Source organism: Simochromis diagramma, unplaced genomic scaffold (assembly GCF_900408965.1).
Source record: "Simochromis diagramma unplaced genomic scaffold, fSimDia1.1 OVJJ01000293.1, whole genome shotgun sequence".
NCBI classification, from domain to species: domain Eukaryota; kingdom Metazoa; phylum Chordata; class Actinopteri; order Cichliformes; family Cichlidae; genus Simochromis; species Simochromis diagramma.
This window is the reverse complement of record NW_024386801.1, coordinates 19160363-19187879: the sequence shown is the minus strand read 5'-3', so window position 1 is coordinate 19187879 and position 27517 is coordinate 19160363. Positions and strand designations below refer to the sequence as shown.

At 39.4% G+C, this 27517-nt stretch overlaps 1 protein-coding gene across 1 annotated transcript in view; it reads right to left on the bottom strand.

Annotated features, from left to right (window-relative positions):
• Window positions 1-26460, bottom strand: part of LOC120730168 (microtubule-associated protein 1B-like) — an 85327-nt gene extending 58867 nt beyond the window's left edge. The window contains exons 1-2 of the mRNA XM_040026354.1: window positions 26159-26460; window positions 17100-17201 (exon numbers count right to left, since the gene is read on the bottom strand). Coding sequence (XP_039882288.1) covers window positions 17100-17201; window positions 26159-26423 — 367 coding nt within the window. The 5' untranslated portion in view covers window positions 26424-26460. The remainder of the gene's footprint in view (window positions 1-17099; window positions 17202-26158) is intronic.
• Window positions 26461-27517: the final 1057 nt, after the last annotated feature.

The following is a 27517-nucleotide window of genomic DNA, read 5'->3' as shown; positions in this document are numbered from 1 at the left end:
GGTCCTAGGGGCTGCTGGATCATCCATGCTCTCCTTTAAGGTTCCTGATAAACTTTTCTGCTCCCCTTCTCCTTCCCTCGACGGTCCTTTTTGGTGTATACTGTAGTTGATCCCTTCTGACCACGTATTAAGTTAATGCGGAAATATTCAGCTTTTGAGTAAACAGAAAGAGTGGTATCTTAGGCATTAATTTTTAATGGTTAGGGTAAGGGGCTAGGGAAACCATTATGTCAATGAAGGTCCTCACTAAGATAGCTGAACGGGCTTGTGTGTGTGTGTGTGTGTGTGTGTGTGTGTGTGTGTGTGTGTGTGTGTGTGTGTGTGTGTGTGTGGTCGGCAGGTCTTTTTAGGAAGGTTAAAGTGTCCCGGAAGTGAGTCGGCATGCCGCTCTCCTATTAGAGCTGCGACAAGGTGAGAGGACAGAACTGCTGTATCACTGTCAGGACAATGTTACACAGCAGAACTCACTGAGTGTAATTAAAGCCAGCGACACAGCCGGGATATGATGATGAAAATGAAGATGATACTAAATATTATAAATCTTTTTATGTCAGGTTTTATCGGTGTAGTAGACTGCCCAATGACACCATCTGTGATAAAAAATAGAGCACCACCTGTGATTTGGTGATGAAATTCACAGGGGGTTAGCACTTTTTGCTATGTGTCTTCATTCTTCAAGACATTTCACGAGACATTTTGTCTGCTTCCAGTCATTTTCCATATTCAGTTTCTTCTGTTTTGACTGTACTGACCACACAGTTTAGACTGTAGAAGCAACACAAGTCTGCTTTTATTACTTATCGAGCCAAAAAGTTTTACCCTAATCATCCATCCAGTTTTCCAGGCCCTTGTTTTATCACACAGCCACACCACAGTTCATGAACACACTTCATATCTAACAATTCAATGTTCAGATAAAGATAAAAGGAGAAAAGGTTCATATTTAGTGGTTTGACAGTGACATTAATTTTTTTCCCACTCACATCTGGAAGACTGCTGTTTGAGTCCCAGATGGAAACGATGATTTTTATTTTGTATGTTTTAGAAAATAAAACTACTTACTTAGGAAAAAGCTACAATGGTTGCCAGGCACCAGTTTTGCACACTTCCTCTGTTCTCTTTCATCTCTGCTCTACACCCCTGAACTGTTAATTAAAGGCAAAAAGACTGAAAAAAAACACGGTTGCCACAAAGCTCTGATTCGTTGGTTGACAGGATGACACGTCAACTTTGACTCTCAACAACAATAACATGTGCTGCTAACACTACGCGTACTTCCAACTCTTGTGAAAAAGTGGAGCAATCTGTGTCCATGCACATGAAGAAACACAACACGCTTTGTTGTGGCAACTTTAAGTTTGATATTAAGACCAGACTGAAAGACCAGAACAAAACCCAGAAGCTGTGCAGTTTACCATTAGCATGAACAGGGAAAGCTTTATAATTCTACTTCAGAGAAGCATAAATAAATAAAAGGTTGACACAAATTTATATTTTTTAGATTTTTAAAAAAAATAATTGTTAATTAACTTCTGGCGACTTTTCCATATGATCCCCATGTGTAGCTTAAACAAATCTCCAGAACAAGCAGAAAATAAAATCCTGCACTTTGTGTGACTTTGTCATGCAATAGCAATAAATACATTTAAAGCCACTTATTAGTGGGAAATCTGGGGGTGGTACTGAGGACACTGGAGGGTGAGATGTTAATTGTGTAAAGAAAAACATTGCACTTCTTCTTCATTTAGTTCTCATATAATAAATATCTCTACGCCTACATGTCTGGCCCAAATTCAGAGACTAAGACAGCAAATCACTGTCAAATAATAGCAATTCAATTTTGGTGTTCAGTAAAGACCCAGTTCTGTCTTCCCTTTCTTGTTTAGTTTATTGGGGGTTTTTTATGTTAAAGTACCAAAAGGCAGCCAAAATGCAGATGTGACAACCTTCCCTGGTCCTGGGGGAAAAACCCTCTGTGCTTGCTAACCATAACTTCTTCTCCTACCGCGCTCAATCGATTTCTTCAAGGGAATCTAGCAGTGATGAAAACGTCTCCTTTCCACCATCCAGTACACAAGATGAACACAGAGATGGACACAGGGAGAAATATTTCCCACACTGGAGGTGATAGGCGAGGACAGAGCAATGGTGCCGTAAAATTTAGAAACAGCTACGTTTTTATAAGGGTTTAGACATCCTCTCACTGTCGTCCTTCAGAAATTGGTACAACATGATGAACATCACACATGTCACTGGCAGAATGAAAGCTCTGACTCCAACAAATCTCAGGACCAATAAGTCAGTGAGAAAGCATGACCTGGATGAAGTTTGGATTGAATTGTAATTAGGCAGTCCACCTTTTCTTCCCTTCCAAGATTTTACCACATACCATAGCTGGCAAATTTAAAAACATAAAACAACCAATGCAACCTGAAATCCCATGCATCCCTGAATAATTGTGTTTGGGTTTTTTTTTATCAAAATTGCATGGAGGTTTCAAATTTTAGTGCAGAGGTTGTTCTCCTTTTATGCTTCCCTCAAGTATGTAGGAGAAAAAGAACTTGACAGAAACATCAGTATTAGATAGTACAAGATTTCAAAAGCATGGCATGGTCCTTGGCACAAGACAGGTTGCTGATCTACTGGCATTTTCTGGGATCAACTATCTATAGGGTTTACTGAGAATGGTCTGAAAAAAAGAGAAAATATCCAGATAGCAGTCGAAGTCATGTCAGAGGTCATAGAGGAATGGCCAGGCTGCCTTAAGCTGATAGGAAAGCAACAGTAACTCAAATATCCATTCATTGCAACAAGGAAGAGCATCTCACAACAACGTGTATGCTCAACACGTCAAACCTTAAAGCAGATGGACAACAGAAGACTAGAAAAAACCTCCTGGTCTAGCTGATTTCTGCAGCCTCATTCAGATGTTAGACTCAGAATTTGGTATAAACAACATGAAAGCATGAACGCACCCTGTCCCTAACAATATTTCAGGCTGGTGTTGTTGTTAGTGGTGGTATAAGAATATGAGGGATATTGTCTTGGCACATTTTGGGCTTCTCATGGCTGCTTCCTGTCATGAACTGGACGGATGGCAGGCAGATAAACCAAAGTAGATTTTAATTCACAGCTTTGTTTACATTGAGAGCTGAACAGGAACTTGAGGCTCAGACACCATCAGGGAGGACACCACAGAGAACAGAGGGAGACACAGACAGTGTATACACAGGGCAGAATGGACACATCTGGGTGCACAGCTGAACAGAATCTAACTAACTAGACAGGGGACAGCACACACAAGACAAAGGACTATCAAAATAAGACACAAAGTAACACACACACACACAAACACACACAAGACAAGGGACTATCAGAATAAAACACAAAGTAACAAGGATCAGAAACACAGAGATAAGACTGATGACCACAAGAGACACTGAGGGCAAGAAACAAAGACAAACCTAGAACAGACTGGGCATGAAAGGCCACTAACATAATTATAAGAGCATAGAGAACAAAACTCAGAAGCACTGGGAAGCAGGGAACAATATAATACTTAACAAGGTAATCAGTTATTATTCAATATGTAAGGGGGCTGGTTTACAGTACTACATTGTTCTGTGGAAACAAAGAAAATAGTAAATCAGAGTGGGTGCAGTTGTAAGCTTAAGATATGTATGAAAAAAATGAAATAAGAACAATGGAGTTGATTTGCTAACCTCTTTTTTACTAGAATTACTGCCAATTAACCTCTATTTTACCTTTAAGTTATTTCAAGTAAAGGTGTGACCTAATAAAGTGGTTACTTAAGATGTTTGGTTGCACATTGCACTTAGTCATTGACAGGAGGTAACAGCTTCCCAACCTTTTTATTTACCACTGCAGCAGGGAGTGAAACCACTGGGCCTCAACTCAAATCCTGCTGGATCAAATTTTTCTCGTGTCTCCCCCTCACATATTTCCTCTACAACAGGAGCGTCTATGAAAAGAAATAAAAAAAATATGGGCAGACAAGCAATTTTCCCTTAAAAAAAAAAGACATCAGAAATGATCAGCAAAACTGTTATTTGATGTTGAGATGTTATTGAGGTAAGAGGTCACGATGCTGACTTTTGGTCAGTGCAGGTTTTTAGTACGCACAAGTGTCAGAGGAAGATGAAAGCTGTGAAGTACGGGCCACAGCTCTGGTGTGATTAGAGCTCTGAAATCTTTGTGGCTTTCCCTCTCACATCCACATTCAAAGTACCGTCTCCAGCATGAATGATCCTAAAGCTCCAACCTTACAAGCAACTAATACCGGACTGATTCTGAACCAAAAAGACCCAGAGCGATGGTATTAGAGGTTGGAGAGAGAAAGAAATAATATGGAAACTGAGGAAAGAGAAAAAGTCTTAATGAAGCAGTTAAAGCCATCAGCTGCTTAGATTTTAGGTGTAAAACTATCAATTTAAATCTAAAAGGACAAAATTTGATAAAAAAGGAAGCGAGAGCTCATAAGAGGGTTGCTTTTGCTTTCAGATAAGCATTTTTTAGAGCCGTTTAGATTTGAATTTGAATTTGGAGAATGTCACAATGGGACGTGAGATAATGCTTCCAAAAATTTAAAGCAGTAAGACTAATAAGACTAATGAAAGGCTGACCACATGATGAACTTTCACATTAGCTTAAAAAATGATGATTAAAAGCTCACAGCTCAAGCTAATACTTCAGAGCAGACTGAGCAATAGCAAAAGGTTAGCATTAACCAAAGTAAGAAGATTGTTTTGAATGAAATAATCAGAGATTCAGAAGGCAAAAAAACTTTCATATCTTTGATTAAATATAGCATCATTAGGAATAAATGACATACGTAACTGCCACATGACAGGGACAATTTTTTACTGCATAGCCTACTGCAGACCAGAAAGAGCCCGACACAGAATCCAACCCACAGTGCGTAAAGAGGACTCTCCATTTACATCAACAAATTGGAGTCTATTAGATAGATATCATTCAAACCACTTCAGCGCATTACATTTAATCCCTACAGCATGCTCTAATCACTTTTATAAATATAACAGTCAACAGTATCAAATGCTACTGTTGCATGTGCAACAATATGTCTCAGTTTTTCCAGTTTTGCACAATATGTCCACTATCCCTCCTCTGCATGTCGAAACCATCTCAACAGTGTCGCTTTACAGTGAAGTGTTCAAGGAGGAGAGATGTTGAAGGTACACGAGTTTAAATAACTGGGGTCAACCATCCAAAGCAACAGAGAGGTGAAGAAGAGAGTGCAGGCAGGGTGGAGTGGGTGTCAGGGGTGATTTTTGACAGAAGCATAGCAGCAAAGTGAAAGCGACAATTTACAAGATGGACGAGACCTGCTATGATGTATGGGTTTGGAGGAGGAGGCACTACCAAAATGACAGGAGGTGGAGCCGGAGACGGCAGAGCTGAAGATGTTACATTTTCAATGGAAGTGACCAGGATTGAAAAGATGAAAAAGAAGAAGACGATTTAGTGTGAGTGTGGCCAAAGGTAAAGGGTTTGTCAGTAAGAATGCTGTAAATTGTTTGAATCCAACTACTGGCTCAGATGAGTCAGACTGATGACGTGAATAATTCTGAATAATTTCTAACACAATGCTCTCAGAAATTATGCTCTTCTTCTCTGAGATTTTTTCCCTCTACAAAGGCATCCAGTTCATCAGATGATGATGACAATGAAGCTCATCCAGTTACTATAAGCAACCGTTTTTTTCTCGTCTTCACAATGAAGATTTTTACATAATATGCAAGAATATGTAGAACAATATGTTGTAGATGATCAGAAGCACAAAAACACCATGCACCTTTTTATATATGAATTCATGATTGCCCCAGGATAATTCTATTGACTTTGGTAATTCCCTGAACTGCCATCTTTAATAAATACCAAGTTAAATTTTCACTTACATGAAATATGACTGTAATAGTTTTTTAAGATTTTAAGGCAATAACATCCACTCTAGATTAATTTTTAACTTAACCCTTAAATTTTAATTTGGCATCTCTATCAGGTTAAAACAGAATTGCATCCACTTGGTTTGTGACCAATCCTCTTGACACCACCAGCAGCCTCAGTTGCTCTTTGTGTTTATTGGTAACTATAAAACATTAGAAGACTAAACAAGCATTGTAATGCCAGCATTTTACATATACTATAGCTTTTGAATGCGGCTTAGCCTGTTTGACTGGAGCTCATTGTTCACATCTTAATTTAAAGGAACATACAGTCCAATGTTTTCCAGATTTGCACAAGTAGACATTAAACTCAAAAATATGCCTATCATTCACAGCGAGGCTTTAAAATTTTCGCACTCATTAATATCACGTTGTACCTGATTACACATTAGTGATTACACATTTTGAAGCTCTTTGAGCTGCAGATTGTATCATATTTCTCAAACCAATACCAGCTAAAGTGCATCCTCTTATGGAGCAAGGTCACACACGGTGCCTACTTCTTGTGACCTTCAGCACGTGCTCTGCCCATCCTCCACCAGTTTGACTTTAGCCACAGTTAATCGATGAAGGTCATGCAAACCTCTTTAACATTTCATCTTTGACACCTTCAAGGTCATTAGAGCGTTATTCCACTCGGGCCCTGATGGTGAGGTTGCTACAGCAACAGTCATGAAAGGCACATTTCCCTGGGCGCCAGAGCTAATTGGCTCCACCATCAAATATGAATCTTTAATCACCCGCAGCTAACTCTCACCTCGACCACATCTACGTCAGGCGCCACAGAGATGACGCTCCGCCGTGTGTGTGTGTGTGTGCATACATACACAGGTCACACACAGGTCGGGCTGAGGGAAACATGTTGGAGGAATTGAATTCTCAAATGATTATGTTTGATTTTTTTTACTATATTCATCATAATCATGTTGAATTTATGTATGTATTTATACATTTTTCATGCTAAGAGGTCACATTTAGATGCAGTCTAAGTCCAGTAATATGACTACCTTCATGAATTAACTGCAGTAGTTGTAAAATGACGTCTATCCTGCAGATAATTTTGGAAGCCTCTTATTAAGGATCGGATCAACTATGTAGTCTATCATGAGCCCCCCTGCCTGGGTAAGCCATCTTACTGAGCTCACCCTGCCTCTGCGTGTATGAACGTGTGTGGGAGGGAGGATCCAGGCGTAACGACTGCATTGAGTTTATTCCCACCGATTCTTTCACTTTTCTCCTTTTTCTCCGCCCACACCTCCCTCAGCAAGATTGAGCAAAGGAGAGAGAGTCAGGAAGAAACGAGGAACGTGATGCTTCACATCTCACTTCAAAGCATCTCTGGACCTTTGGGACGTTCAAACACGTTTCCCGCTAACCCAACGCACAAATTCTCACTACCTTGTTCACTGTGTTTCAGATATGTTCCTGCGTTGATGGACTAAGAGCAGCAATACATGCCGTTAAAGCTGCTCTCATTTTAAGCTACCTTCTAAAAGTGTCTCCTAAGAGTTTTGATGTGCTATTGAAACAAATGTGCCTCTATTTAGACCCTGGGAGACGTACATGCTGCCAGCTAAATAATACAAACCTGTTTCAAAATGTTCTGATTTGTGATCTAGACACACTGTTCTTTTCCACAGTTTGACTGCGGGCATATCAAATAAGACTGAAATTAAATAATAAATAGACATACTAATCATTACTAGAGTCACATATCTCGCCTTTGCTTCACTTCACTTAGCCTAGCAGCTTTACAATGATTCCTGTTGCACAATGAAGAAAACACTTATTTCATAATCAGGCCCAAACATTAAAAAGATCAGACAGACAGAGCAGTTCAAATAATAAATCAAAGTAAGAGCTCTGATACTCGAAACTCAAACACTACAAATGACACGCACAAGTAAACTAATCAAAGAAATTAGGGACACACACAGAGATACTTGTTAATTCTAAATAGGGGGGTTAATCAGTATAAATCGCTCACGCAGGATCCGCAGGCTCTCTCACCCGCTCCTCACCTGGGTATCTGTGTGGCAGACCCTTCGTTGTGTGTCTGTGTGTGTTTGTGTGTATGTATACAAGCTACTGCTTCACAGAAAGTGCATCACTTAAGGGCATTTTGATTTGTCATTGTTTAAAGAGTAGGACCAGAGAAGTAGGCAGCGTCTCTGTGCAGAAATATCAAGTCATCCCTGCAGTACTCCGTTTCAACACTGGGGGGCCACTGTGTAATATTAATAGGCTGCAGAGTGGATATCTTGAGTACAGCCTGTGTTTTATAAACGTCAGCTTATAAAGTGAACCCTCAAACACCTATCATCAAATACATTGCCCTCAGTTTCTGACACGTCGTTCTGCTTTTTCATCGTGACAGGCAGATGTTGTAAAGCACACTCGAGCATCTTTTTAACTGGAAAGGTGATTGTGTTCCCTTAACTGTAAGGCTCTGTATTGAACAGCAGTGTCATCATGCTCCTACTGAATGCATCCATTAAATGAAAAGCGATCACCATGGAAAACCTGATGTAACATTTTATATGTTAGATCAATTTTCTATCTTCCATATTTAACCTCAACTGTATTACAGTAACACAAAACTTCCCAGTATGGCCCTTCAAAGATGTTTCTGAACTTCAAATACAAAAGCACTGCAGTGGGTGTTTCACTTATTTAGCAGTATAGTTGGCCTCTGCTTTCAGGAGATAAAAACAGACCTGAAACATATCTATAGACAAACAGCAGCTGTACTCTGGATACAGTAACTGTATCATGTTATCAGTGGGAATGGGTAAATCTCGTGGGTGAATCCCGGTGCATCCGTATTGTGATGTGACCTTAAGATCAAGATAAAAGGAAGCCACCCTCCTCATTTCACAAGAATGCACAGAGCTTCATAGATGTTTATTACAGAAAACAGAGTACTGTGAAGTGTGAAGACATAATTCCAGCTAGTTTTGAACAGCATGCTGTGTGATTCTAAATAATAACGGTGATTAGAAGTGCTGTACTCTTCCCATTTAATGACACACTAACAAGCAAAGCTTCCAATGCTTTTGTTAGTTCACACTTGGATATGGTTACTAATGCAACAAGGAGGCTTCATATCTAATTGTTAACAGTGCAACCAACCTTGGTTGTGGTAGCACGACCTTGATAGTTAGCAGGATCTGAATAATCCTGCAATGTTTCCGTTTTCTCTGCAGTTACCATGAAGCTCAGAACTGGTTTTGAGGGCAGCTAATCTACGTCTGAAAATATAAGTGACACCTCCATATACTGTTGTCCCAACTAGCTGACAACAGCCCCCTGGAGAAAACAGTGCTTTCATTACTGAGAAGAGACCAGCTGCTAGAGCGTTATAAGATAAATGTCCCCTCACGGTGTTTTACCACCAGAGAGTTTGGATACAAAGAAGAAATCCACCAAAAAACATTGTGCATTTCAATGGGGCTGGCAGCACAAAGGCTTATCTGGAAAGGAAAAATGGTAGTAGAGCTGTAAGTTTCAGAAACAGGCTCACATTGGGCTGCTGACTTTTTAAATGTTCTCTTAATACTTCCTTTGCTTTAAATATTTCCTTAAAAATAAATCAACTTTACGCTATTTCAATTAAGTTCATTTCAATTTTATTTATATAATGCCAAATCACAACAGTCCCCCCAAGGCCCTTAATATTGTAAGGTAACAACAATGCAGTAATACAGAAAACCTCAAAAGACGATTCCCCATCAGCAAACACTTGGTGACAGTAGGAAAGAAAAACTGCCTTTTAACAGGAAGAAACCTCCAGCAGAACCAGGCTCAGGGAGGAGCAAAACAGGACGAAAGACACACTGTGGAAGACAGCCAGAGATTGATAATAACTAATGATTAAATACAGAGTGGTGTATAAACACATAGTATTTCAAAAGTCTTGAATCATACATTCCATTATATTTTGAGTTATCTCGACTTATCTTGAGTGGTCTTGATCAACACTTCTCCAGGCTTTCTGAAGGTCTTTCAGAGTTTTTTCTTTGGGCACTAACTTAACACTGACCAATGAATCATTCAAGTATAAATTGGCACCTTTCTCAAGGGATGAGCCAGCGTTACTTCTAAACGTAACTAGAAAAAATGAAATTGGGTGGTTGTTACATTTACAAGAGTTTAACTTTTCATGTTTAACAATTTCATGTTTCTATAGTGAACATAATTAAATCATGTAGGATCTGCATGAAATTCAACAACTTAATTTGTTCTTGTTGAGATGACATGATACAATCTAGTAAGTGGTCAGTTGCCTGGACAAGATCACACGAGATTTCAAACCACAGGAAACTCTCTGGGGGAAAGACAACCATACACCCACTACGTGTATGCTATTGCTATTTATTGTGGTTTAACTTGTCAAGGACAAAAACGTAAAGAAAAGTTTGTATCAAGTATTGTAACCATAGCTTTCCTACTTTATTTGTCCAAAAACTGGACAAGTGGAGGACAAAAGGAGAAGTGGCAGACCTAAAAAATGGCCGGAGGCAGAGCTGGAGGAAATGACCTGGTCTGGACATCTCTGTTGAAACTACTGGAAAAGTGATGAACTGAAATTGAACTGTAAACAAAAACATATAAAAATGAATACAAATCAAAACAAAAACTACAAAACCAAACTGAACTATAATTTGTTTGTCCCTGGCACACCTGCAAACAGCAGTCTAATACTTTAACTTAAAAGGACTGCAAGATAACATCTTGACAAAGCAGAACATAATCGATGCACTCTGTTGACCTTCCTACATCTGATCAGAGAAGCGATTGGCCCTCCCTCGCCGTATCAGCTCATTTCCAAAATCAGCCCACAGGGTAGCACTACTGCCGATTTCCAACAAGGGAAATTTTCCATCAACCCAACGAAATGTGATCTCCACATCTATTTCTGCAGTGCAGCCACTGGATTGCTCTGCATCAAAGTGCTATTGATTTAGCTTGTTGTCCTGCACTGAGGAAAGGATGGTGGGATAATCAGGAGCAGTCAATACTCCCAGTTTCCATCCTCGGCCCTCTGGTCTCAGTGGCCTCACAGTTTTCAAAAGGGATGAGGGACTTTCAGTGATCTCCCTTATCAGTTGTTTGAAAGCACGCCATTGCTTTTCAGCACAATGTACAGCATGTAAGAATGAATAAATGGTTCTTTTTATAAACATAGCCCCTAAATACTACAGACAGTCTCACAAGGATCCTGTAGTCAGAATTAAAAATACACTCCCTCTACACATGGTTAAGCATTGAGTTTTATCTATTGATATCACAAACACATGAATTCATCAACAACAGGGAGTTCCACACTTCTCCTTCACCTCATCTATTTTCCAAACAAGAAAAAAAACAGCCATACACTCAGTGTGTTTACATTCTTTCATGCACCGTGTTAGTGATCAGTGCTCACTTTGAGCATATGGTTTACACAGGAGATGGCTTTGCTAGATGTGTGTTATGATCTGTGAAAAGAAAAAGAAATAAGGGGCCTTTCCTCGGCTCCCTTAACAATGCCATTCCTATAAACAGTCTCTGCAGAGTCCTGAGATCTAGGAGACGGGAGAAAACACAATCTGAAGCTTAAAGGTACAATGTGTATATTTAACAGCTAGATGCTTTATCCACTGAAGAGATACCATATTACATACATTATTACATGGATTCTTTTTAAAGGAAACCAGGTAGCAATTCGTCTGGTAGGAAAGGCTGAGAAAAACACCATATTGCCAAAAGTATTTGTTCAACTACCTTGACAAGAGAAGGCCTGGCTCATAGTCTCCATTCTAATTCATCCCAAAGGTGTTTTGTCAGGTTGAGGTCAGGACTCTGTGCAGGCCAGTCACGTTCTTCTACACCAAACTCACTCATTCAAATCTTTATCTTTAATCTCTGTGAACTGGTGTCATGTTTAAACAAGAAAGGGCCATCCCTAACCGGTTCCCAAAAATTTAGGAGCATGATATTGTCCAAAATGTCTTGCCTTTCCTTTCACTGGTACTAAGGGATCAAGCCCAACTTCTGAAAAACAATCCCACTCCATAACCCCCCCTCCACCAAACTTTACACTTGGTACAATGCAATGAGACAAGTACTGTTCTCCTGGTAACCACCAAACCCACACTCGTTCTTGAGTAATACCACTTTGTGTATAGTACATTTATATCACTACCAAACTGTTCTCAGTCCAACACGAGAGGAAAAAAAGTAGCGTAGTTTATGACTAAGACCTCTCAGTGAAGGACAGGTGGTCAATAAATTAAACAACCAATCAATAAAACAAGGATCAAACCTCCGACTGTACCTATGCTTCATCTCTCCTCTCAGAGAACTAGAGGCCTGCTTGGTTTTTTGGGGTTTTTTTCTGGTCCATAAAAAAAAAACCTTTTTTTCTATATAATATATTAGCAGTATATAATACTTTATATGTTGCAAGTTAGGATTCGGGGGGATTGGGGTCTTTCGTTTGTTCTGAGTCTAGTCCATAATAATAAGTCATCCTTTATTAGTTTTAGAGAAGTATTAGTTTCTTTTTTTTGTCTTCATAATAAAATTGAAGAATTGAAGTGACTGAAGTTTTGAAATAAAGCTACAAACTCAGGCGTGCTGAGGGTATCGCTGTTAGAAAGAGCGCCGGAGCAGGTAGAAAGAATGCCTTCCTTCACATTTCTTTCACTTTTATGCTAACATTTAAGCCACATCAGACTCTGAACAAAGGCATACTTTATTTATTTTAATGTAAAAATACTGAGTGTGAGAAAAAAAAATCATTAGTGGGTTCATTTTATCCACTTTGCTTCACAGGTGGGCTCAAATGGTGAAAATGCCATTCATGCTGTATGTTTTTCATTTGAAAAATATTAAAATCCCTTGTAAAAACCTAAAGTTTAAATAAAAGCATTTTGTTAAGTCAATGAACAGCCTTATTAAATAATCGAGATTACACTTAATGACTAAAAATACTGGTGATTATGTTTTTTGATGTATTTGAGCACAACTTCTGCTGATTAGTTAGTTGTGGTTTCTAAACTCTTCCACTTCCACTGATTTGTTGCAATGGCAGCATCCTATTACAGCACCACGCTAAATTAATAGAGCTCTTCAGAACGACCCATTGTTTCACAGTGTTTGGAAAAGCAGACTGCATAGCTAGGTGCTTAACTTTATATACCTGTACCAATCGAACTGAAAACATTGAATTTAAAGATTAACAAGTGTAGCATAGCAACAGCTGTTTTAACATAACTGACACATCACTAAGACTCAGAGCACAATAAGAGGATATTGAGGATATGCAGTGATAAGATAGTTCAGGTGCAAGGTTTGTGGATACATTCTGACAATCTCCAAAGAAAACACAACTTACAAACATCCAGTGTGCACACAAAAGGATTCAGCAACGCATCCACGGGGACAATGTCTCTCAAATCAATGACAGTTAGAGTCATAAATCAATACTGCTTCTTTCAATACAATATGACTGCATTCAAGATGCATTCAGTGTCAAAGTAACACTGACATAAATATATCCAAAAAAACCAGGAACTTAAGCTTCATATGTACTTGTCATCCAGCGTTCAAAGCTGAAACACTGTTACACGTGCAGCAGTGGTATTAACAAACAGCAGCTTTAAGCACAAAAATAAGGTGAATCACACCGATTCAAATGAGTGGAGGAGTCGTTCCTTAGAAGAGTAACCCTTTAAGACAGACTGGATAACAGATGGTATGAAAGACAGTAATAATGTTTACTGTTTCACAGGAATTCCAGTGTTTCCTTTGAATGTGTTCTCTTTGTTTAGCAGTTGTCTTGAAAAACGCTGTGTCACTTTCTGCTGACTGCAGCTCCTGCTTAGCATTTGCCATCTGTGCAGTTTTGCTGGTCTTTCTTCTGCATATTTGTATATGTTTGATCCCTTCAGGCTCTTACCTGGAAGATGATTGAAATAATTCCCAGTTCAGCATCCACTGCATGCTCAGCCTGGGCTCTGAGCCTAAAGTGCTGCATTATATAGATGGGTGAGCAAGCACTCTCTCTCACTCTAACACATGCACACATACATCTAACACCACAGGTCCACAGCTCTCTGCAGAGTCGCTGTGGTGATTATAGTCACCGCACAGCTTTGATGCAATGCAGATGAATTAAATGCCTACACGATCAATAGCTCAAATAATTACAATAAAAATTGATTTCTTGTGATAGTAGTAGTAGTAGTTTGATGGGCTTTGTTATCATTTAAAATCCTAATAATGAACTAATCATGGTTAGCAGTAAGGTAAAAACTCTGAAATGATGTAAATTTTTACCAAAAGATCTCAATATATCATTTTTTTAATCAATGTAATTAAAAATACTTAAGTAAATAGGTTAGGCAGGCAAATAAAGTCATCCAATTCAAGTAAGTGTCACTAAACCTCAAATAAGCCTTAACCTAAATTTATTTTTTTATCAACAAATCTGAAGCAATATTAAAGTGGTCCTGTTATCCTTTTCCTTTTTTGCTACACAGAGGGCTGTGAACCATACTCTTATATTGCTTCACATTATTTTTAATTTTAGACAAGGATAACCTGAGAAAATATAAAATGCAATTTTGAAATGATGACTTTATTCATTAAGGGAAAAAACTATGCCATCGCAATCTGATTTAAGTCCAGACTTTAACTAGGCAACTCCAAAACCTTTTGGGGGGTTTTAGCGATTCGGAGGCAGACTTGCTGGTGTGTTTAAGATCATCGTCCTGCTGCAGAACCCAAGTGTGCTTCAGTTTCAGGGCATTAACTGAGAGTTGTAGATTGTACTTCATGATTTTCTGGTAAAGAGCAGAATTTATGTTTCCATCAATTATGGCAAGTGGTCCAGGTCCTGAAGCAGCAAAGCAGCCCCACATCATCACACTACCTGTTGGTCTCTTTTCATGAAATGCTGTGTTAGTTTTACACCAGATGTAACGCGACTCAAACCATCCAAACTGTTCAACTTTTGTCTCGTCAGATCAAACCACCAACCTTCCGATTAGTAGATGACTTGCTCTACCACCTGAGCAATTCCAGTGAGCTCCTTAATGAGCCGACTGTGCGCTCTTGAAATAGTTTTCATAGCCCACTCCTGGGAAGTTTCACCACTGTTCCAAGTTGCCTTTGGATAATGGCTCTCATTGTGGTTCACAGGAGTCCCAAAGCCTTAGAGATGGCCTTGTAATCCTTTCAGGACTGATAGATGCTAATGACTTGTTTCTCATCTGTTCGTGACACGATGTGTTGCTTTCTGAGATCTTTTAGCCTACTTCACTTTGTCACACAGGTTCTGTTTAAGTGATTTCTTGATTTAACAGGTCTGGCAATAATAAGGGCTGGGTGTGAATTTCAGTGCATTTTTAAAAAAAGATTTAATAAGGGGTAGCAATTACTTTTTTTTACTGCACTCACTGTATACTCTCAGTGTATACTGTCAGTAAGTGGACACTTAATGATTGTCCACTTACTGACAAATAATGAGGTCTTCCCATTGTGATTATGATGATTGGGATGAGGCTTTCCATGTCTGCTGGGGGCATGGAGCTAAAACAGCTAATTTCAAAAATGACGGACAGGCCCAGCGTGAGATAAATAACATTATTTTGAAATGTGAATCGTCCAAGGTTACTCTAGCAAAGTCCAAGAATAAAAATATGGAGTTGTTGTTAGTATAACAGACCCCCTTTAATGATCTAGGTGTGTTTGGCAGCTTTGAATGATAGCATCTATTGATAAAGAAAAAAATCCATAAACTGAAAACTACACACTAGGGCTGGGCCATATCATACCGTTCACGGTAATACCGGTATAATGTTGGGCAACGGCAAGAAAATGAAATATCGCGATAGAATATGGGTAAAACGCGCATGCGCAGTGCCTTTGTTTACATACGCACATGAAAAAGGCACATGGCGGCGACGCAGAATAAGAAGGGCGAAAGCGGGTCGTTGAATGTAACGGATGAACCAGAATTGGTTTGTAAAAATGCTGCAACTTCAGTGGTGTGGAACTGGTTTAGCTTTTGTCCGTCAGATACACAACAAAGTACTATTTTTGGTAGAGCATGCTAGCGGGCCGTCGTTATTACCGTGTTTTTTGGAAAATATGGCACACTTAAAATCAATCCTTTGATTTTTCTGAAAATCGACAGTGCCCCTTATAATCCCGTGTGCCTTATGTATGAATTCTGGTTGTGTTTACTGACCTCGAAACGATGTTATGTGGTACACGGCACTCGAAAATCTGTCAAATGTTTTAGTACGACTTTGCTAAGCTACGAAGCCGCACCGCTTGATGGATTGTCGGAGCATTACTGCTATCGTAGGCAGGAGCCTCGTGGAGTGATACGTACTGTGCTTCAACATAATATTACCGTATTGTGTGTGTATAACCTCTTTTTAAGTTTTGTGGATATTATACATGGTTATGCTGAGGATATGTCTGCCAATTTCCACTGGAAATGCCTTTTGGTTAAACTGTCAACAAGGAATTTGCATTTGCACTGTTACATTTTTATATAACTTTAATGCAAAAAACAGCTGCTTGTTTAAGTGAAAATACATTGATGGTTTTTTTTGCACTAATAAAATTGTGGAGTTTTAAAGTATTTTGTCTAGTGTCAATTATATTGTCAGTTATATCGTTATCGCAAATTTTCAAATCTATATCGTGATAAATATTTTTGGTCATATCGCCCTGCTCTACTACACACAGAATGCTCAGTGGTGAACAAATAAACAAAGAAGATCCCACTTTGTCAGTCACTGCTAGCCTAAAATCCATCCAGAAACACACAGAAACCAAAAAAGATCTTCACTTGATTAAACTGAGCACATCTACAAAATATCACACAGGTCGATAAAACACTAATGATTTATTCTGTATTTTATATCTACTTGCATTCAGTTCAATTCTTGCTAAATGTTGACTTTAAAGACTGGAGCTACATCGTCACGATAATACAAAAATATACAAGATAATAAAAAAAAAGCTTCATTGTTTAGAATGTTATTCAGAATACGTTGCTGGTTTCTGTCAAGTCATCTCCAGGCTCATAAAGAGCCACATCACACTGACCTCTGACCTCGGAGGAGAAGTGGGCAGAGTGGCGAGTTATAAACAGCTGCAGCTGCTGATCAAGGTCGCAGCACTTGAGGTCGACGTCCCAGGATCGAATTCCTGCCAGGAAGAAAGACAAAGATTGTTCAAGGACAACGTGATGCAGTGAAGCGCAGGCATTGGTGAAACTAAGCAAACTTTTCTGAGCCTTTCTTTTATCTGTGTACTTGAGATAACCTTTTATCAGATGCTGCTGTCGTGTCTTGTCTTTCCTCAACTCGCTTTCTGAATTCTGTTTGGGTTTTGGGGAAGGTCAATGACCTGAAACCACTTCATATGTTCAAAATGTCCAGAAACTCAAAGCATCACGTGCTTTTCTCATTTCAGAAATACTAACCTTAAAAACCAGTGAAAGCACATTATATCCACAGCAGTATTACAGCCTGTGATGACTTTTAGTCAGCTAAAGGTTTCTGACATGACATCATGCACACATTGCTTGAAACTTGTCCACTATATTGGATGTAATACATTTTTATGAGAGTGTGAACAGGGTCTTATTCACTTTACCCTAAAAGTGAATAAAATGCCATTGTGTCACATGTCCAAAATGGCAGACGAGTTAATGTCACATGGCTAGTGGTCAGTTCTGTGTGGTAAAGGTAGATGTGGAAGCTAGCTGCTCAATATTGATGGGTCTAGCCTTGATTTTGGTTTTGGTGATTTTATGAAGTTCTTTTGAACAGTTTACACCCTGTTGTATGCTAATCTGCCTCATTTGTCTGGTGAACACTGTAAATTAGTTACACATAAGGTGAAAATAATTCAGAAATCCAATCCGTTCTTAGATTTCTTTAAAAGCTCTGAGTGTTTGTAAAACCATCGGTGGGCTTATTAATTGTAATTGGAAGCCACAGGACTTTGCCTAGAGTTGGATATCTGGCCAAACTGAGTAGAATAAGAAAAATCCCACGATCGCCAAGCTTTAGACGCCCTCTGAAAAGATGGGGTAACATAACAGAGAAATGAGCATCTCATCACATCTTTTCATTTAGGCTTCCATGACTGCCTACTTAAAATATGGTAAACTATCTTTAAAAGATTCTGAGAGTATAACAAGACAAATAATTGGTCTTCTTTTGTAACCCTTTCTAACTTTTGTTATGACATTTAAGAGTAAGCAGGAGTTCCTGTATTCTCTGGTCTTACAGGTCAAAAAATAAACTGTTCGGGCAGTTTTGTGTTTGTCAGCTATATGTCTGACAAACACTCACCATTACCTGGCTAATCTCATTCCTACAGTATAGCTTGTGATAATAGCAACATGTCAGGGGTAGGCTAATCTAAACTAAAATCTATATTTGGAAAGAAAGAGAGAGAAAAAAATCCCATTACTCCAGCAATGCATGTGTAAGTCTTTCTTTGTAAGAGCACAAAAATCCAAAAGGGGCCACTTCCATGAGAAAAAACAAAACAGGATACTGAACATGTACATGTACTGCTTGTCCATTTTTTTCCCATATGGGCAGAGAGGTCCTTGAAGAAAACCTGCTGAGATTGATCCAGTTAAGTTCAAGACTGAATCTTATTGACTCTTCAGTCCTTTGAATTACAAGGCTCCAGTGCATCTGGCTACTAACCATGTGTTAGCTTGTTAATATGTGTAAATGGAGTGTTGATGGCTTCTAACAAAAAAAGGCACGCTTCAACAGACAATAGATATCAAGAAGGTACTGAGCAGGTACTGCATTATTATTAGATAATCGGGGCAGCTCTCTCCCTCTCTCCCTTTCTCTCCCTCTCTCTCTCCCTCTCTCATCGTCAAACTTCAGAGGGAACTTATGTCAGATCTCATCCAGCAGGACGGAAACCAATGCACACGCCTCTCTCATCTCACCCACTTCTGGATTCCTTTACTCACAGCAAGAAATTAGATTTTAATTTTTTTTCCAAATCCATACCCCTCTGCTTAAATGCCCTTAACAGAGTAGAAAATGTTCCATGACTACAGACTGCAGTCTGTGCACAGAGATGCTGTATCACTCTTACTGTTCTGTCTTTCTTTGCACTACCAGATGCATAACAATGATAACCTTCTAGAGGCACAATATTACATTTTCATCACAATCCCCATGACAACATAACTGTTGGCATCGAGAGAAAAACTAAAAGACAGGGCAAATTATGATAATAACAAAGGCCTTCTTATTTTTGTTCGACCCATCATAGAGGATGACATCTGTCAGCAAGTTAATAGAGTCAACATTTCAAACACTGTAATTAGTCTCACACATTAATGGCTGTTTATAGGCAAGAAAGGATTCATCAGTTTCTGCATATGCTTGCATGAGGAGTTCCAGTCGAGTACATTTTTAGGCGTTTCTAAAGAAACCTCCTTTATGTCTGTGCAAAAAACAGATGTCTGGATATGACGCTGCAAAATATGTAGGCAAGGAATACGATCTCTGGTACTGGAAGCTTTCTGGGTTTGGCTTCAGTTTGTAGTTCACTTTTAGTTTGTATTTTACTGATCAGCCATGTTTGAACAGGTTTTTGGTTGCATGCAGATAAAACAGTCAATGTGGAGAACAAAAGAGGAAAAAAGCTTTTGCAGGAATGCAGTCTCAGAACCATCTGCTGTAAACTGACCAATTTAGCTTTCTAATAGCCTATATTTAATATCTGAGCAGCTGGGGCTGAAAATTGCCTGTTAGGCCTCACCTTGCTGATTGAAGTCACTGAAGTGAGCGTCTTGATCGCGTTTGTGTTACTATTTTGTTTGTTTTAATGGAATTATCTGTCAAACAATAATAACACTGAAAATAATAACAGCCCAGAGAAGTTTGTGCTTCAGCACTGGAGAATGAAATTCTACAACTTTATTACGGTATCTGTTGCTTAGCACTGACTTGTGTATCTGTGCATCGAAACCACTCAGTTTGCCAGCTAACGTCTCAGCACTCCACCCTCTCTTCCAGTGTGAAGAGTTGCTGATTGTATATTACAATAGATTTGATATTTTTGGGTTTTGGTTTCCCCACAACTTTGTAACAATAAAATAAATCATTAATTTAAAAACCTTAAAAATATTTACTTATTTACTAGGGGTGCAACGATATTCGTATCGATATTGAACCGTTCGATACAGTGCTTTCGGTTCGGTACGCATATGTATCGAACAATACAACATTTGTAATTTATTTTATCAACTTTCCTTCTGACGATGCTGTCTGTGTTGAGCGCTCAGTGAATCTGCGTTCGACTACTCCGCCTAGGCTGCACTGTCGAGCGCAGATCCACTGAGCGCTCAACACAGACAGCATCATCAGAAGGAAGAGCACAGGGCAAGCTAGCAAGACAGAAGTTAAGCTCTCCTTGCAACATGGACCTCCCCCACCCTCATTCAGATCTGGCGTTTGGAATTATTTTTGGTTTTCATGTGAGGTATGACCCTGAAGGTAAGCGAGTCATGGACTAAAGTAAAACAGTATGTTGGATGTGCCATGCAATGCTCAATTACATGGGTGGGAACTAGTGTGTTAGCGCAGTTAGCTCGTTAACGTGTTGGCCGTCTAGCCCCATGCACGGGGCGATCGGCGGTAGCTCGTTAACGGAGATTTGCCGTGTTGTGGCGTTAAGGTCATTTCAACGAGATTAACCTGAAAGCACTAGTGGGAACACAACGAATATGACTGCACATTTACACCGACATCATCCTAGTGCAAAGACAAAAACAACAAGCATGCTACTAACTTTAGCCGAGTCATTTAGACAGCTGTTAGCACATGATTCTCCTTATGCTGCTGAGAATATAGCCCAGAAGAAGCGGATAGTATAGCTTTTATTTTGGAAAGAGCCATTTCTCTGTAATAAACTCTCTTTTCCAAAGATGAGTGATTCCTCAATCAGATACAGGGCTTGCAATATCGCTAGCCCGACGTCCCGGGGCTAGCGATTTTTTCAGTCGGGCTACCAAAATCTATCTCTGCCCTGCCCGTCGGGCTATTGTAGGAAGGAAAAATATATGTCAATGCTTTTGCATTCTTTCAGAAATGTAGCTGGGTAATTATGTCATTGGCATCGGTGAGCCACTGTCAATATGTGACATATTGAAATCGCGTTTGAATTTGCGCTTGTTTTTTTGCTTTCACTTTGCAATCGTGCGAACTGTGTATAGAGAGCGACAGTACTGATCTGTGAGTGATGATAATTTGCGCACCAATTCCTCTGACATCGTCTTATTAATCGTTAGCTTACTATGCAAACATGACAAGTGAAATCTCCCGCAGCAAGCTTAAACATGTGAGAGGTTGATCACGCAGAGAATCGCTGAGCTTATGTGAGTGCGTGTGTAAAAGCAGCACGATATATATTTTAGTTCTGCTGAGCCAAATAAGACAGGTCAGGGTGAAGAAGTGACAGCCAAAGAAAAGCTTACCACAAAACGGAAAAGTTATGACAAATCAGACTATAAGGCAAAAAGAAAGTGCAGCTTTATGGTTTCATGGACAAAATAATTTCTGTGGCTGCAATATGACGAGCTAAATAACCAGGGGTGCACATAAGTGGTCCGCAGGTGCGCATTCGCTGTCAAAATAAAAAACACGCACAAGGGTTAGGGTTAAATTTAAAAACTGTACTTTTGAGTTAAAATATATATTTATAATTTTAATAAATGACAAATTAAAAAGGCATGAACATTTTTTTTTGTATCGAAAAAATATCGAACCGTGACACCAAAGTATCGAACCGAACCGAACCGTGAATTTTGTGTATCGTTGCACCCCTATTATTTACATATCTATAAAAAGTAATTCGTTAACTGAACCCATTCACAAGTTCAAATAAGTCACCTAAACTAATGAGAAGCCTGGTTGGACTGACTTTATACATGCAGAAGAAAACCTCTGACTTCTGGTTGTCAGCATCTGCTCAAAGTGAGTCTCTCAGACCTGCATTTTGACAGCTCAGCTTTGGAGCTTCTCATACACTGCATCGAACACAGTCCACGTTAATTTCAAATAAATTACTTATTTTTAAAAACGGACAATGCTCTTCATCACATGGATTGTAAGTTAATCGTACCTGTAGTTCCTAATCTTACTGTATGTAAGGTCTTCTTGTGAAACCTCTCCAAGTAAGGCATAGTTTTCATTCCCATGTTTAATGAGTGGCATTAAAATATCCTTAATGAGGCTAAAATTATGAATTAAACAGTTCAGCACACCGCAGGAAATGTGAAATATAAAATAAAGACATTTGGTTTAGTCTTGTCAATGTGCAGAGTCAGTAGTGGGTTTATGAAAAATTCATGTTCATCTGAATAAGACCTTAAGCAGAGCACGGCCAGTAAAGCTGGCCAACAACCACCCTGTGTACTCTGGGAATGTCCCTATAATACAGTGTTTGGAGCTGCAGCAGGACAGGAGAATGGGAAGGTAGTTAAAGGCTAATAATAGCATAAAAACAACATACAGTTTTTGAATGAGTCATTTACTACACTATGTGTAGAATATTTCCTCTTTCCCCACTTTGAGATACGGAGAAAGAATTATAACTGCTTAATGCTGCAGACTGCCTACAGGTAGGCTTTATAGCAAAGTTTTTCAATAGTGTCTAAATTAATCAAATCCAAAATATGAACTTGCAGTTTTTTTCCAGCTCGCGGCACATTTGAAGAAGAAATTATAGAAATGAAAGGATTAAAACAGAAAAGTTGGGCACTGATTCTGATGTAATAATCATCAAGCTGAGCAAGTGGTCAGCTTGTGTTCAATAATAAATACAAGTATGAAAGACGTTTCATGAACTACTGAAAGCCTTAATACTTCAATATCACAGGATATATAATTTTTTTAAAAAGCCAGCCTCAGTGTTAACTTTCAAAGCACCCATGGGCAGACTGGGGGCCAATAACCATCACAATCATACCTAACTAAACACCCCCGCTAAACATTATATTAATAAATCTTGCAGTAAATGGCAGTAATAAGTCTGTACTACTGTTGATTCAAAAAAAAGGCACTACACTTGTCATGACCCTCTGAAACAAACTGTAGATTAAGTATATAGGTGTATGCATTAGTCTATATGTATAACAGAATGTGCAAGTAAGAAAATGAGTTAGATCTAGGTGATTGTAAAGGCTTATGTGACATTTACACTAAGCGGATTGTTTTATCTAAGCAATCTTTTCATTTTTAACATCAGAAGGAGCCAGATACCCTGTAATCTGTAAAAAGGTGAATTTGGTCAATAGCCTCAACCCCAACTGGTGGTGACAGATGGCCCCGCCCCTCCCTGAGCCTGGTTGTGTTGGAGGTTTCTTCCTGTTAAAAGGGAGTTTTTCTTTGCCACTCCTGCCAAGTGACCCCAACAATCAGACAACTCTTGTAGTTTTCTGATTGTCGGGGTTTTCTCTTTTTTATTGTAAGATCTTGTTTTGATTTGATGCTATATAAATAAAATTGAATTGATTAGTAAAATAATCCATTGTGTCTGCTGCATTAATGGAGTTTTAGAACAATGCTTTATCTATATCTATATCAATATAATCCTCGGGGAAAATGTTGCCCATCCTTGTTTTAAAGCGCAAATGTCACTTGCTACATGAGCACCATGTTTGCTGATAATATAAATCATAAATGACCAAAGTGCTCAGGGGAAAAAAATGGCATAAATGTGACATTTGTCAGTAGTAGGGAGATGTAGATCTCAGTCATTCAGATTTCAGTCAACTGATTTCGCTGTCGTACCCCTCCCAATAATCCTAACTACAGTGGTTACTGTATATATAAAAACAAGTTTTTTCCATCATGGCTGGCCATCGTGTTTTCTCCAATAGTTTGGACCAGATCCATATCCCCTGAGATCCCTATCGGTGGAAGACTGTTTACCTCAGCTGCCAATGCTGCATGAGAAGCATTCGCATCTGTTCACATCATTCTGGAAAAGGCTGTAAAATTTTGTGAAAAGAGTCCAGGTATGGAGTCAAAGAACCTCACTTCTGACTGATGACAGCGATACTGAGGTGAGCTGTTAAGGATATCCCGAACTTTTCTGTCAGTAAGCGCAGCTGCTGTTAGCTGCTGTTAGCCAGTGTAAGTGAAAGTACCTTTGAAGCAAATGTAACTCATATGTTTGTGAGAATGTAATCAAACTCAGAGGGAAAATGTGATTTTTGAGGCAAATAAACCTAACATTAGTTGGTATATTGTTAGTTTATAACCTGCTGTTGTTGTTGTTTACTCAGCTCTTGTTTTGTCAGCTGTCTGGAGAGGGGCAAATCTATCTCCCTTTGCATTTTTGCTTCTTTGATGAAGGGAACTCCTTTGATGATAAAACAGGTATGATGCTTCATATCTTAAATTCTGAAGGTGCAGACAGGAATTGAAATCTCCCTCCACATGGGAATTTCTACAAACTGCAAACCCACTCCTCTGTATTTTAAATGGGTTCAATGTAAGTTCATTGAAACACATCAATTTGTTGGAAGACATAATCATACACTACTCAATGTATGTTTGTCAGTGTAATGTCCTTTTTCTATTAAATCACCATAAAAACATAAACCGGCTGTACCTTTAAGATCATCATCTGTTTTTTCATTATTTTCGTTCGATCTTTTTTAGTTATTGTTAGTTAAAAAAAAAACTGTTAAGGATGTAATAATTTTTCAGTTCCTAACTTTTATTTTTCTTTAGAAAGGTGCCGAGTGTACTATGCACTTGCAAAACTAACCTAATAAAATAAGAATATAAAAGAACCTGTCATTATTTTTAATTTTTCAGTGTTTTCACATCAAATTCATTATCAGAACCTGTCTGATGAGGTTTTCAAGTTAACTACCTTCATAAAGATCAGCACTGCAATGCCAATTTCTCATTATATTCTGACCTTTTGTATAAGCATTAGCCTGTTGTTTCAAAAGACTTGGGGCACGTCATGTCAACCAAAGGATTAACCAAAATGTGGCCATTTAATCAGCAATGAAATGAACCATCAGCTGTAGCAAAATGAAGATTCTGGCCTTTTGTTTTGATGAAATTACAACACTGCAGTGAGGGTGACTTGTTGCAGGCCTACACAGGGACCCTGCAGCTGAGGTGTAATGTGAGTCGACAGCAGGTCTTTTACTTTGAGTCACGCTTAAAACACCAACCTGGGAAAATCGATGCAGTAATGAGCTGAGTGGGTGTGACACTGAGCTTGTGATCACAAGAGGAGGTCAGACGGGACGCACAGGGGTTGATATGGCGTTGCAACGGGAACAGCTTAGATTGGCAACGGTGGCGCAGAAAATAGCTGACAGGCGTGCTCCCGAAACATCTTTCACACAACAAAGCATTTACTCTCTAAACTTCAGACAGCCCTCAGTGACAGGAACGACTGCAAGCTGCTGCAGTTCCACAGGAGAAGGAAGAGGAGGAGGGTTTCAACTCAGAGCAGCGCTGAGATATTCACCCGAGTAATGATGGCAAAATAATCAGTCCAGCAGGAAACTGAAAACTCTTCCCTCATTGTGTCTGGGAAACAGTTGTGTTCTTGTTGCTGGGCAAAGCCTACAAAGTTTGTGTGTTTACTGATTTGACTTGACATCACTGCAACAAAGAAGGAAAAAAAAACAAAAAACAAAAACACTATAGTGACACTCCAAGCACAAAAACACACTCGGATGCCTGAAAATACAAACTATTTTATTTTCTTTTTAACTAAAGACTTCCTGTGCAGATTGTGATCTGCTGACATGCTGATTTATGTCTCTTTATCTGGTAAATGCTGAGTGTTTGTAGGTGTTTAGTGCAGTATTTGGAGCTCCAAGAGAGATTTTGGCCAAACTACTGCACTATTAAATTCCATTCTGCCTCTTATGAGTCTGCATTTTTTACAGCAACACTCTGTGGGTAAGGAAAATGCGTAGTGTCCCATGGTGCAATGCTGCAGTAAGGGCTTCTGCCTATGGATACTATCCCATCATTGCGTCAAAACACGTCTCTCCTGTTGCTGTTCCATGTTTGCTGCACACTGAATCACGGAAGACACACGGGTAATAAAGCGGATGGACGTCCGTCACTCACCCCGCTCTATCTGCGTTCTGGCGGTGTCCAGCTGGTGCTCGGTGCCGATCTCCCCAATCACTAGCAGCATGTAGTAGCTGCCCCGGTTGAATGGCACCCCTCGCCGGCGTCTCCCCGCGCCTCTGCGGTGCCCTAATCGCCCCTCGCACCCCGGCAGCGGCGCGCTGAAGTCCTCGTCTTCCTCCACCACCGGGAGCGCACCTCGCACGGGGATCTCCATGGCAACAACCCCCGGAGCCGACGCCGGGGCTGACTCCATCGCCATGACAACTACCGGTGTGAACGAGGGGAAGAGCCTGGTAGGGTGGGGGCGGGAGTGGAGGATGAGGATGGAGGACGCTGAGAGGTGAGGAAGGGGAGGGAGGTGAAGACAGGTGATAGCAAACGGGCCAGAAATCCAAAAGAAATTTCCGCCTAAACTTTCAAAATAAGAGCGCTTTCGTGAAAGTGCTGTTTTTATACATTTAGCAAGCCGGATCCAATCCGTTATTTTAGTTTTGTTACATTTGCGATGTTTTACTTATAAATCATATAAAATTATATTCAAGGTGCGATATGTGGGGGGAAAAAAGAAAACAAATCCGAGTGACCCACAGTGGTCACTCGGAAGTCTGAGCTGCTGTCAGTGTAATGTTTATCAATTCTGCAAGCCTCAGTTTAATTTTATTTATACAGCACCAAATCACAACAACAGTCGCCTCAAGGCACTTTGTATTGTAAGGTAGACCCTACAATAATACATAAACTTGAACTATGAACTTGAACTAACAGCAGATGAAAAAGAGCAGATGATTCTCTGCTACAGAGTTACGGTGAAGGAAATAATAATTTGATGATTATGATGATTATGATTATTTTGAATTTTCTCACCCTCAAAGAAATGAACAGTCTACAATGTTAGATTCATTTTAATAGAGGGAGACAAAGTATCAATCAAAAAATTCACATTAAATAAAAGGTATTAACTGATTTGTGTGTCACTGAGTGAAATAAGTATTCCTTCCCCTACAATCCAACCAGAAGTCTGGCTCCCACAGATTGGGTGTGTGCCCATGTGATATAAGGTTTACAATCAATTAATCACAGATATACTACACTAAATTGGTTTAAAATCTTGAAGCACCTGCAAGGTCCCACTGTTCAAGCAAGCAGCAGTACAGGTCCATCTTAAATCTACCAGTAAGTGCTAAATGATTCAGTGAAGGCTTGTGAGAAACTGCTGGAGGGGGGGAGAGAGAAGAAGTATAAATTGAGTTATTTTGCATAAACTACACCCGCAATGATTGGAGAAGACAAATGCTTAGTGTTGTAAAGGCTCACCTTTCAGCACATTCACTTCACTGGATGCACCTTGTTTCT